This window comes from Gigantopelta aegis, unplaced genomic scaffold (assembly GCF_016097555.1).
Source record: "Gigantopelta aegis isolate Gae_Host unplaced genomic scaffold, Gae_host_genome ctg7956_pilon_pilon, whole genome shotgun sequence".
Lineage (NCBI taxonomy): Eukaryota > Metazoa > Mollusca > Gastropoda > Neomphalida > Peltospiridae > Gigantopelta > Gigantopelta aegis.
This window is the reverse complement of record NW_024536203.1, coordinates 1-15,200: the sequence shown is the minus strand read 5'-3', so window position 1 is coordinate 15,200 and position 15,200 is coordinate 1. Positions and strand designations below refer to the sequence as shown.

Sequence of the window (15,200 nt, the reverse complement as noted above, 5' to 3'; positions counted from 1 at the left end):
TCCATCATTTACCTCTTTTTGTCGAGTACATTTTGCAGTATTAACAATAGCTCCCATCATGATTATGCTATAGCTACCAATGCTACAATAAGACGTACAGAATAGTTCTTTATAAGAGCCATTGATAAACGAATTAAAAAGTTGTTGTGTATACCATCTCTAAAAAGAAAAAACAGAGAGAATATAAGAATGAGCATATTAATAATAAATGACTTCTTTTGTAATGACATAATTATATTAATAGAAAGCTACTGAATAGCAGGGATATTGACAAGCAGAAATTTTACTTTAAAAATGTTATTTTAATACTTGACTGGGTAAAAAAAGACATAACAAAACTTTTTAAATCACCATTTAAAATACTTAACACATTTCCTACTACAAAGACATAAAGGCAATAGGTCCTAAAAATTGTATGGTTAACTAATTAGGAGTAGCTTCTGTTAAGTAATGCTGACAGAAACAAATAATGAATATTGTCCCATGTATTGTTGATGGTGCCCTATATCCACATATTATATAATCAGATATTGTATTATATTGTAATAGATTGACTATAATAATTACAGTTAACATCTTCAATTATGAAGATTTAATTTTCATAAAATCATGCTTAATCATATCAAATAAAAGTATTAAAGTGTATGTACAATGTTAATCCATACTATGTTATTTACACCCTCAATAAATGAAGTGAAAATAATGTAACTGCTATTGTATAAATGAGAACTCCCCTAGAAATGTCCCCAACATAATAAATGACCTATATAACACAAAATATATATCAGTAATGTGAGGTATAAATATTAATATTATGAATTTAATAATATCATGAGCTTTTGAATAAGTAAAACATTAATAATTTAAGGTAGCTACTATGTAATTTAATTACAGTTATAACACAATGACTGATATACTGACATCTTATATAAGGTGTATTATAATATTTACTACATGTAGTGCTTACAGTGGTAACATGATAGCCTGCACTACATAGATAACAATAAACACCATTAGAATAATAGCCAAATAAAACTTGAAGGATTTGTCTGAAATTTGAGCATACTAGAAAATGAAAAACAAGTAATTTATTGCCTTCCAACCATAATATCTACAATAAAATATAAACAATGTATGTGTACAACACAATAGATTATTGTATAGATGTATTGACTAATTGTCATTATCACATTGTTATACTTCATAGTTGTCATATCGTAGTGTTTCGGTATCATAGATGTGTTTATCCCTTCAATCTACTAGTAATTTGGTCTGCTGGTTAATTTAAAGTGCTCATATTTAACTAATAGCATTTGAAGCATGTCAATTCATATATAGATACATGTATTATATTAACCTCAAGATTTTCACTTTTGGACTTGAAAGTAAGAGAAGACCGGATTAATTTCAGGGGAATAGAAAACAAACTAGAGAAAAGAAAAAAAACATATTCTATAAATTAATATTTCCTTGAAGGCATATACTAATTATCTTGGAGCCGTTATCCGTGGTAAACAAAGCCTTAATTTAATCTATCTACCTTGATCTCTTCTCTGTTTGTTGTGGTCTATCATTTCACTCATTCTCTGAACTGTAGCTTGATCAAGAGCTGATATACGACCTCTATATAAATGTAATAGTAACAATGTTTAGATATATGACCCTCTGTATGATGTAATCGTAGATATATGACCTTGTATGATGTAATAGTAGATATAGAGACCTCTGTATGATGTAATAGTAACGATGTTAGAAGGTAATACACAAATAAATAACACTGTAATGTAACATGAGCATGGAAAGATGATTAATGAATTGATAGAAAAAGTGAACCACACAGATAGCACATAATATAATATACATATACATGTATATATTAGATGTACATGTCATACTTAATAATACACTACCTTCCTAAAACACTTGGTATGATTCCCATTTGAGCCAACAAGAGCAGTCTGTTTGGGGAATAAAACAACAACAAAACATTTATTAAAGACAGACATAATATAGTTGATCGCAACATACAGATTAATTATAATCATATGTGTGGTCATGTTATGTTCAGTTAAGATCACAAATTAAGTAAATTAGTACAGCTGTACATATTATACTTTAATATCTATAGTACTGTATATTTGTACACCATCACAGCTAACACATTAGCTGTTGGATTTTCAATAGCATCTACTTGATTGATACCAGCAAATGGTGCCTGAGCACCCCACTTTGAAAGATGTTTACACACAATAGGATTGATTTCAGAACGGCGAGGATTATGCTTACGATCAGCTTGTAGAAATGACCCATCTAACTGTCAAAACAGAGAAAAGTAATTTAATGAAAAAATCCCATTACATGCGTTTAAAATATTAGTATTTTCAAATAAAGTGTTAATGGTTTTTGTGTAGTTCAGTGTCTTCTAAAAGTCTATGTACAAATTTAATATTTCACATGATGAATAATTCAATATGAGCTCCTGTGATTAATCAATATATTAATGTCAGTATATATACCTGTGTAGGTGATTTGACAGTAGGTGTACCAGGAGATGCTGGTCTAGGAGATGGAGGTGGATTAAGAAATTGTGGAGAGGATTCTTTTTGTAGGAGATTTTGTGACAGCTGGTACAATGTTGACATTCTATAATTGATTATAATGTACAAGTAAAATTGGGATTTACAAACACTTAAAGATACTATTTGGCTAATAATTAAATACAATCTGCACATGAAAACAGTTCATATAATCCATTTATTAATAGTTAAGGACATCTATGTACATATATTTGTCAGATTGATAAAAACTTTTACAATTTAAGTTGACTCCTTGTATACAGTACATGTACATTAAAATGTATGCAGTACATGTACATATACATGTATAACAGTACATGTACATGTATTGTATAGATTTTCATGTACAAATACAATGTACTGTATATATTTTCATGTACATGTACATGTACTGTATACATGTACATGTATACAATACATGTACATGGAAATGTATACAGTACATGTACATGTACATGTACTGTATACATGTATACATGTACAACAATACATGTTCATGGAAATGTATAGGAAGTACATGTAGATGTTATCAAATATTCCTTTATAACTGTATTGAGTATATGGAATATTCCATTATTATATCACTATTGTTTTATAATCATAAACTGTTTTAACTTACATTTTCTTTGATGAAGTAAGTGACCACGTTGTGTTCCTTAAGATAGCTATCTCTCTCTGCTCCATTGCCTTCCTCTACTTCAAAAGCATTACCCAAGAAATCCAAAAAAAACATGTCTTTTGGGAAATATGAACTCGTCTAGATTAAGTGGAAAGACTCAGTTCAATTACAATGTACATCAAATATTTATATGATAACACCAAACTGTACATAAAGTTTTGAATTCTTAATTTAAAAAAATCAAACTGTAAAGTTAAAACAATAATAATAATAGTAATATATTTTGTTTTTTAACTCTTTATTGACCAATGAGGTCATACTATGTTATAACTGACTACACCCAATATTTTCATTTATATCATTTTGGGTTTTGAGTCTCTCACAAAAATTTAAGATAGTCAAATTAGCCAATAATAATAATAACACATTATAATAGAAAAAGAGCTAAAGAGAGGGAACTAGTCCCAAGTTGTATGCATTTAAATTTCCAAAAATGTTCAAACAACACAACATGCAATAAAAATGAACATTAAAATTAAAAAACACTTGTGTTAGTTGATGTGTTGTCTACATGCCTATGACAGCTATTACAACAAATTAGTGTGGTTGATAAAGAGTTAAAATTAAGTTCAAAAAAAATCCATACAATGTTAATATAATATACCCTGGTTCTCCTCCAGACTCCATATGATTAGCTAATTTCACATCATTAGACCATACATCAAAAACTGCCACTTATGCAGACCCATACTCCAGAAATCACATGACCAGTATGAACACCCACTCTCATATTAACATCAACTCCAGTCGCTTCATGAACAGTTCTAATAACAAACCAAGAAGTACTAACATTATGTCTATTATAATAAATACTGCTACTTGTATTTGAGGTGTACACATTATGTACTCCAAGTTATCAATTCTTTAAATGTAAGTCTGACATCATTACTATACAAACACATCTGGACGAGATATTTTAAAAAATCCAGACTGGTTGACTATCCTTGTGTGTAACATAATGAAAGCTATAGGTCAATGTGTAGGAGAGCTAATAAACACACTAAACACACCTGTTACTACTAATGACTTAATGATTTGTAGTAATGTGTACATTAAATGTGCTGTACTTATAATGAGACTTTTTCCTGTATAGACTAGGAGAAAAATAGACCACACACACACACACACATTCTCTCTCTCTCTCGATAAATCCACATAGTCCATTCAACAATATTACCTGATAGCTTCTACCATATCAAGTCCCATTTGTACACAACACACGAGCATGATCTTCTTGTTCATCTAATAATCCTGATACACAATAGTAACAATCACCTAAAATCTTAATACGAAGACAATTGTTGTTCTAATAAGAAAAGAAGTATTACCACAGGACTGATCTTAGACTGGACTTACTGCAGCTAATGAATCAAATTTTCCAAACAATTCATTGAGAATTTTAACCAAATCTTTTGCAGTACATCCAGATGAGAGTCTAGTAATCCAACAATATCAGCAAAGAGGATACTAAATATAGTGATAGATAGAGACACATATACACATAATGATTGTTTTCTTTACCTAACATTGGTATGGTTAGCAACATTAAACTTGTGGAAGTCATCAGGTTTCGCTTCATTACGATTATTAATGTAGTCATCAATAGCATCCGCAAGCCATGTAAGATGGTAGAATAGAGTACACTAATTGTTGCTATAACATAGAACAGAAAGATTATATTAAATATTACATTATTATATATACATTAATTGGTAAGCCATATTATAGTAAAGCCATAACAACTTACTGTCAGATGTGTCTTCCCATTACCACAAAAATAAAATTCTGTTTCCATCTGATACTTGTGATGTGGTATTATATACATGTGTACTTTAATAGGTTTGTAATACAATCTATTATCATTAGCTACTACTGTTAAAAACAGTTTGCCCAGGACATAAAAGTTTATCTTAACAAATAAACAAACATACAATAGTTTGTTAATAATATATATATATAATAATATATATATATATATATATAATTATTATATATATATATTATATATATAATAATTTATATATATATATATATATATAAGATATATATATATATATATATATAAATAGCATTAAGACAACGTATTCACTACATAAATGCTAACATAATATAATGTAACATGTATATGTAGATACAAGTAGCTCTATAAAAAACTAGACCTCTTAAAACTCTCATGCGATTTATATATGCACTTACTTTTTTTAGTTCTCTGAACTTCAATAAGTGATAGTGACTTTATGTAACGTTTGTTTCTGAGAATGATTTCCTCTGAGCTAAATCAGCCAGATGATTATATACTATACCCCACAACATTGACAGCACCAAACAGTAAAATATTAGCAACAGTCTAATAAAATAAAGAACATCTGTAGTTTGTGTATGTAATATTTTAAATATATATACATGATGATAAGATAGACTTCTAAACTGTTACAATCTGTTATCAATTATACAAAGGATCTCAAACTAATTTACTATTTGTATAATATAAGAATTATTAAGTTGTTTGTTCATGTCATTCATTATATTATGATATGTATCATACACTTATTAAGTCAGTAACAATGAACTGTTACACATTTTATTCACGAACTATGTCTTTTAGTAGTAGTAGTATGGTATGTACATTACATTGGTAGTCACTTAAATCATTTAAATTACTAGATACAAGTAAAAGTGATATTTCAAACAAATCTGCTAATTCATTATTGACCACATTCTCATAATACATTGTCACAATCTAGAACTAAGATCTATGATGTTATTATTAGGATAGAAGTAATTGATATATGGTAAGTAGTATTATTATTTTGGTCATGTTACTGGCTAAAATCTACAAGCTAATAAAACTGGGTTGTTGTTCTTATAATGAAAAGGTAGCAAAAAATTTGAAAGCATAAGATTTCTACCTTGTTGTAATACTGTGTACAATTTTAATAAGTTAGTAGATATATTATTATTATACTATAAGTAATTTCTTAACATTTCACAAGATCTTTATGTAACCTATGATAATAGTTATGACTAATTGCATTTTTAAAGATAAATAAGAAATGTTTTTAATTAAATTATGACAGGGAAAATTTCCTCAACAACAACACCACATCAAACTTAGGGTCTTTCCCTTATGGAGTATAGCGGACATGTGTCCTGTGTATATATAATACCCAATAATATGGCTCTTAATATACAGCAAAGCCTTTAAAGTTATAGGACAACATTTAATTAAGACACAAAGTCCAGCTGATAACAAAACACACCCCTGATGTTTTAGCATTACCCATAGACCAGAACTCCTCCCACACTTCACAGAGATTATCAAAACATATTTTATTACAGTAGGTAGGATTTTATTATTGCCACAAAGTCTATATAAAAGTAAGACTGAAAGTCAGCATGAAGGAAGTAGGTGTTACAGTAATATGGGCTCATGTTTTTATTCTTTCAATATTTAGTAAAGGCCCACTATAGTATAGTATTACTTTAGTACACTGTTACTGTATTACAGTGTTATATACAGTGTTAGAGTATTACAAGGTTACTGTAATTACAGTGATATTGTTTGAACAGTCACACCTGAACTAATAATTTTTTGTCAGTAGGCGGACACTGGTACTTTGAAGTATTTAGTAAACAAATGGGGAGTAGGACATCACCATAATGTATTATCAACTAGAAGCACTATAGCTAAAACATTAAGGACAGCCTTATAGTTAGTGTCTTCTCATGAAGAAAACCAACATGTTTATTCAGTACCTGAACCACACATCAACATAAACTAATAATAACACATACATCATACCTGTCTTATAATAATTTCTGCCGTACTTTTTCCGGTAACAGCAGTCCCAGCTGTGATAATGACATGAAAACTACTCAAGCATACTCCCAATACAGTAGAGTAACGTAATGACAACGGTATCATAGTATAAGTTACAAAAAAAGCATAAACATGACATAGTCTACACCATCAGATGCTTGATGTTGAACATTGACAGCAAACAAGGTATAGATGAGGACAATCAATGTGAACCATACCATCAGTGAGTAATTTGTCAATCGAACACGAGATATTTTATCAGCAATAATAATTACTGCTATAGCTGATAACATAAGAGCTGTAAATACTAGTATCAGTACTTCTGGTAGAGCACCATATCGAACTATGTTTAGAGTGTTCTGTTGTAAAAAATATAGTAATATGTTATTAGTAGTATTTGACTTAATAAAATATATAGTTTAGTTATTCTAACTCTTGAAAATTATTCTTCTATTGAGTTATTTATTTTAATAATTCAACTTGACTTTCCAGTGTGTCACAGACATCAAAAGAAGCTTCCTAGTTCAACAACATCTAAGTGTCATCTTTATCATACACTAAATACTTATATAATTTAATTTGATCAAATCTACTATAAGTTACAAGATGTACTCCAGTACTCCTACAAACATTGTCATGTATTCCTGTATCTGTAGAGTAATGACTGTTTATTGTATGTGTGATCATTTTATTTTTTTGTCTCAAATTTTAATGTTTAGTAAGTATGAGCCAACAATCACTAAAGATCAGTAGAACAAACAAAACATTGACACAAGTTATCCTAAAATAGCTCTATTTACAATTTGTTTTAAAAACAAGACAATATCAGTATTTCTAAAAATATCCCTACAAACAAGACACTGTCAAGATAATAAAAAAGAAAAAAAATAGATGTCTTTATAAGCAATAATTTATTAATTGCTGTTATTATCCACTAACACACATATACTTACCCCTAACTGAAGGTCAGATCTGAGATATTAGCACATTGTAATAATGTATCATCATTCAATGGTAAGTCTTGAAACTAATATAAAGAGAAGATAGTAAATTTATCCATTATAAATGAATCAATATTACTTTAAACTCTTTAAATCAATGAGGTAATTAGACAACTATTACAAATTAGACATTAGGTATTTATAAGTAGGTTTGTTAGGCCCACAATTAATGGGAAGGTTCAATGAGGGAGGATATCAATTTTTATATAATTCTTTTACTAATTACTCAACATTGGTTATTTAAGTTTAATTAATCATTAATTGGATGTGGAAACAAACACAATAATTAAATTAATCAAGTAATAAAACATGTACAATAAATTAGACATTATATCTTATATCATTGTTAGCAATACCACATTTGATAGGAAAGAACCAGAAAGAAGAACATTTTAAAAATTCTTTAGTAAATAACTAACATTGTTGATTAAAGTTTTAAATTATGTCAACATGTATATGTTATATAAATTGAAACTAAACTATATAGTTCCTACTCCATTTAGTGTGGAAACAAATATAACAATTAAATCAATAAATAATTAAATACCTATTACATCTGTTTGATATTAGATACTCTTTCAATGTTGATAGGTAGCATTGATAATATAATGCCATATATATTATTGTGGTCTAAAATTTATGTAATTATATAATTTTTTTAAAAAAGTAAAATTTCCATAAAAATAAATTTCCCAATAATATTCACTATTAGTTATTAACCCTTTGACTGTGATTATAAATTATTATAATATATTGCCACGCCAAAGTAATTTTGTGAGTAAGTTATAATCGATGAAGATCACATAACGTTTAAACCATTAAAATTTGGAGCTATACAGTAATTATCTAAAAGGTTTCAGTTGTCTAATACCACACTAAGAGTGCCTCATTAGCTAAAATAAGTCAAAAATAATGACAAATGAGTCTATATATAATTATCATTAAATGTTGCTCATTGACATTCATATCATAACACTATCTATTTGTAGAGATTGGTCATTTAAGGTACACTATTAATGATAGAGAGGGACAGAGGGGATGTACACACAAGACAGATGAGTAGTTTAGTGTTTTTTTCTACCTTTCTTTTTACGAGAAATACCAGCAATGTCAATACAGCATGAGTACAATGAAGACACATACGTATAGTAACAGTTGCTGTTGTTGTCTGAAGACTGAGCGATCATAAATCTTTTCTAACTCTTTCATTTTGAACTTGATTTTGAGAGGGCGAAATGTCCACTCGCTTTCTTTTCTCTTCTTCTTATTTCTTTCCTCTTCATCTTGTAAACTAGCTAATGATGACACTGACTTGTTCGATTTGGTGGAAATGATGGATGGTCTCGCATCTTCAAATACAACATTAGGACGTTCATTGTCAAAGAAAGCTGCCATGATATGGCATTCCAAGACTGGGCATGGTCAAATGGTGAAACAATGTTAATTAATAACTAATAATTTAATTTCTTTTGTTAGTATAAAACTGATCAATTCGTCGTTCAAATTAGTAGTGCGATTAACTTCAACACAATGTCACGATTGTAGTGATGTTTGATCTCACTGTTCATTCTTGTTGTAGGTATGTCATAATGAGCTAATATTGTTGCATAATTGTATATTCTCTTCATAGTACTAGTACCAAGATGTACTGCAACTAACTTCACTAACTATGGTACTAACTTCTACTTTGGATTGATGAAAAATGCTGGGTATACAAATGGTCTATTAGCTCTGGTCTTGTCTACTGCTTTGGCATCAATGTTTCTGTGACAATCAATATACCAGGGTCTCCTTTAAATGAATTAATATCATCACCAAATCATGCTCCAATTACCTCTCTCAATGGCAAGAGTGTTGTGTCTGAATCTAGCACTTATGATAATCGTAACAGAGGTATTCATGTTAGTAGTGATCAACCAATTGCTGTAAGTGCATTTAATTGGCTTTCAGAAGTCTTGGAGAATATCTTGTCTTACCTTGTCATGACTATAATATCAATAAATATGAATACTATGCAGTATCTGCAACAAGTACAAGTAATATAACATCAAGTCAAGTACTACTTGTTGGATGTGAAAATGACCACTAATATTATCATCACTCCATCAGAAGCTGTGTTTCTTCCTTCAGATACTCAATCATCTACAGATCAACTTGTAAGTGTTCCTAAAGGTACTCCTCATCATGTTGTTCTTCATCAAGGACAGACTCTTTATTTTGGTGCACCATTAATTGATCTTACAGAACTCACATGTCTCTAATAAACCATTGACTGTCATCAGTGGACATGAATGTGGTCAAGTACCACTTGGAGCTGATATTGTGAACATATGACACAACAGATTCCACCAACAATAACTTGGGGTAAACAGTTTCTACTAGTACCTTTTGAACATAGACAAAGTGGACAGTATACAAAACTAGTGACATCTCAAGATCATACTACAATAACTATATCATGTAATGGATCAACAACTAATGTGTTTATTATTAATAGTAAAGGAGGAAATTATACTTTCTTTTTTCAGGTTCTTCCAGTATTGTCACATTCAAGCAAACAAACCAATTATTGTTGTATTATTTGCTACTGGTGGCTCATTAGATAATAATTTTGGAGATCCTATAATGATACTAGTACCACCTATAGAACAGTATTCTAGTAGATATGACTTTCCTGTTATTAATATGAATTTTTCGGTATCAGTGTCACAACAACTCCCGAGGATTTCTCTCCAAACTCCATATTATTAGATGGAGCACCACTTACCAATTGGGTTACTATATTGAACTCATCTATGGACATTGTAGGATATGGAACTAAGACAGCAATAAGAGCTAATCCTAGACGTACAGTAGTACACACAGGCAATGGTTACACTGTCTGTTTTACTATATGGTTTTGATTCAAATCCAGAAGTTGGATATGGGTTTTCCTGTTGGAATGATGTTGATGCCCTTTCATATGGGTATGTACATCTACATTAATGTTAATTAATAATTAATTAATAATTGTTAATATTTGTATATTGTGCATTTACACCTTTTTTCTTTTGATAGAATCAAATTGCACACCTCCTTGTATCAATGGAGCTTGTGTATTAGTGACAATTTCTGTGACTGCATTGAAGGATGGACTGGTGACATATGCAGTCAAGGTTTTTATTTATATTGGCTTTTTTGTAATTATTCTATTATATTCCATTATCCATATCACAGCTGTTTGTATACCACAATGTGGTCATGGTCACATGTATACAACCTGATGTGTGCATGTGATCCTGATGGACTGGATTAAGATGTACAATAGGTTAGTCATCTTATAATATTGTGATGATCAAACTTTATTAAATGAACAATATTTATGTTGGGAAATATCTTTATAGATTCTGTAATCAGAAAAGTCTATCTATGAAATATCCCAATACATTATCAATTTTACTTTGAATACTTTCATTTTGTTATGACTGAGTAAAGTCTTTAAGGTTCTCTTACATAAGAAAATGTTTTTGAGCAGTTTCCATAGTCTGACAAATTCTAATCTTTTCTATATACACCAACATTAATACCACAAAAGTTTTGAACAATTTTTTCCAATTATAACTTGTTTTTTTAAGCACATGTCATCATGATCAGGTGGATGATTCACCCATTATGATTTTTACATGTTACACATGTCCATTTAATACCCTATAAGGTGATTCTTAGGACATTATTGACAGCTGTGATAGTTGTGTATGGAAGTATTGTATCATCAAGTACATGCTACAATTTTTAACCTCATAATATAGATATTATGAATGCAGTAATATTACTATTTGTGATCATCATTGTAAATAATACTGCGGCTCATTCACTGTTACTGTGATACTGGCTATATGTTTTTATCTGATAATATAGACATGGTCAAGGTAGATGTATGACTAATAGTATAATTTGTTAGCATTGTATACTGACTTTTTGAAATATGCAACATGTTTGATTGTTTGAGTTTATATTATAATTTTATAGTCATCAGAACAGTTATATATCTCTTTTAACTGTAGTAACTCATTATTCTGTTTTGTTTTTGTCTTCCAGATATATTAATGAATGTACTGGAACTAATCATGGATGTTCTCAAATCTGTACCAACATATTGGTTCATATTACTTTTCATGTAAAACCAGGATATAACATACGGGAAATGGACAAGTGTCCAGGGAAATCTAATTACATAAATTTTGTTATATGGTTCTAGTGTTTACACTGATGCACTTAACAATGAATGTATTCAATTATCTTTACTTTTGAGTACTATGATAATGGTGTGTATTTATATTGTGATAATGAAGTGATTTTGAGTACTATGATAATGGTGTGATTGATAATGTAACAATGGATGATTTAGAGAACTATTATATATAGTGTGATTTTAATGTAAAATGATTATTAAGCTACTATGACAATGGTGTATTATAATATAATAAAACACTCAAAGCTTTGCTTCTTTAGCCTTTTATGATCACTCCACAATTTCTGGGACTTCTCCAATTTCCAAACAGTTTAACAACAGAACATCATAGCAATTATTGTGACATTTTAACAATCTTGCTGTTTTTATTACCATATAGATATCGCATGAGTGTCTTAAACTGGAAGGATGGTTGTCAACATGACTGTGGTAAATTTAAATGGAAGTTATTATTGTCTGTGTAAATCTGGTTATAGACTAAGACATGACAATATGACTTTGATGGTAAGTTTATATTAATGACCTAACTACAATTTTAAAACTAGATATTTATAGTGCATTTATTTATTATTAGAAGAGTCAATAGATTTGCACTACAAACTTCATTCCATTAAGTGTGGTAGCATAATATTTATTTCTACACTACTATGATTTTTTGCAGCCAGGATATTTGAGGCTATGAAATGTAAACCAGAAAAAATTAATGAAAACAATTTTTCTCCGTCTCCATTATTATAGACATTAACCTTAACACTTGGGATGTTAGATCTTAATCCATCAATGCAATTTTTCTATTTTCTTGTAGATATTATGAATGTAAAGAGAACAAACTCTCTGTTCAAATGAGGTAGAGAATTGTATGAACACATTGAGGAAGTTATATGTGTGCATGTGTCACCTGGATACTCAATGAATGCCAATGAACTTGTGAAGGTACTATGATTATTATATATAAAATACATACATACATACATATATACATACATACATACATACATACATTATATACATACATAATACATACATACATACATACATACAACATACATACATACATACATACTATATACATACATATGGCTATATATATAATATATATATATATATATATAATATATATTATATTAATGTGTGTGTTGTGTGTGTGTGTGTGTGTGTATATATATATATATATATATATACACACAACATATATATATATATACACATGTATATATATGCTTGTAATTTATTTGTAAAGAAGTGGTACCACTTTTTGTTGCTTTGAATGAGGATGATAAACTTGAGTTACAGTTAAGGTTCTACTAGGATTTAGGGTAGACTAATCAAAATGTTTGTATCATGTAATATATATATACTTTTATACAGATATTGACGAATGTTCTATGAATAATGGAGGCTGTTCTCAATTTGTAACATACAAATGGAAATTACTCTTGTGCATGTTAGTATTCTGGATATGACATTAAGGATAGTTACAACTGCTTTGGTATTTACCCTCATAATAATCAAAGTAATAAGACATATATTGCTAAATAATCTAGCATATGCGAAGCCGTATATGCATCTGAGGAAACTGAGTTATAGATTAAACTTGCCAGGAATCTGTCCCGAGATCAATGAAATTAAATCTATTTACTGGACATCAATGAATTAATCAAACTAATAAGCAGTCTCATCCATACCTCCCCCCAGACGAAGTTAGTCCTGTGCATTTTTGCTTGGTCCAAAGCCACCATTCTGTGCTTTCAAAACAACTTAACAATAGCTAGAAAACAATATCAATCAGAGAGTTATTTTAATGTGCATTATTTTGATAACTAATTATTATTGAACTTCACCGCTCACTTACTTAAAAAAATGTCCTTCTCAAAAGGACATATAGGTAGTATGAAGGGGCATTCTATTATAATTCTATAAGTAACAGCCACTCACCAACACTATAACACAGCAAAGCTACCATAGATTACATAAGGACAGCCTTCACACACACACACAGAGAACCCAGAGTATCAATAACAGAAACCTGTAGCACCCCTTATTTGTAGTACATATAATATCAATGGACAGTCAGATTGTTTGATGTCTCTTCCCAGTCAAGATCATGGCCAATCGCTTATTCTGCTATATGTGCTTAGTACATTGATATTCTATAATGTATAGAATATTGGGATCTAATGATCCGAAGAATGGGGTGAAGATTTCTAAATCCTTTCTAAATACATGCCATTTATGCCCATCATTAAACCAGATGGCACCAATTCAGGAAAGTTATTATATTCCAAGTTGGCAAATTCTTTGTGATATTACTTTATGGTTTCTTTAAGGATTTGAAAGTGTGATCAGAACTGTTTGTGCTCTCCCTAACGTCACGGATCTTCATTATAGGGTTCCTTAGTGTTAGGCTGCGTGATGTGGGCTCAATCCAAAATTCTGGCCTACATAGAGGGTCATGTTATACACGCATTGTGAAGTCTTTCTTGGCGAAATTTGACATCATAAGAATTGAGTTGTCTCATTGATAAATAGAGGGTCAGACTATTGACCACATACACATCTGTAGTCGCAGAGGATGGTTAACCTAATTATTGTTCTTCTTGAATATCTACTCCCTTATTTTAAAAAGGATGAGGTATTTGGTGAAAGTTTGAAATAAACTATGGGGATGTTTTTTCATCTGTGGCTAGATTATTCATTGTAATCCTGCTCCTTGCTGATTATTAACATCACCAGCCCTGAAATTTGAACATGCATGTTAATTGCCACTACCCACAGCATATTTCTTATATTTGGTCTTGGTAATGGTCTTGAGAAACCTAACTATGTCTGAGAGTAAATCAAGCTTGCCTTCTTAGAGATTTTAAAGCCTCATAAATATTTGAGCGTAGCTTTT

General features: G+C 29.9%; 1 protein-coding gene across 1 annotated transcript; it reads right to left on the bottom strand.

The window, feature by feature from the left end:
• Nucleotides 1-2,131: 2,131 nt before the first annotated feature.
• Nucleotides 2,132-9,471, bottom strand: LOC121366962 (adenylate cyclase type 2-like; the record flags this gene model as incomplete). Its single annotated transcript, XM_041491186.1, is given in 11 exon segments — nucleotides 2,132-2,314; nucleotides 3,196-3,306; nucleotides 3,309-3,333; nucleotides 3,860-3,921; nucleotides 3,924-3,943; nucleotides 3,946-4,019; nucleotides 4,433-4,473; nucleotides 4,475-4,561; nucleotides 4,612-4,697; nucleotides 4,700-4,722; nucleotides 9,278-9,471. Coding segments are annotated over 11 exon segments (906 nt in total), but the record flags the coding sequence as incomplete, so codon positions are not given.
• Nucleotides 9,472-15,200: the final 5,729 nt, after the last annotated feature.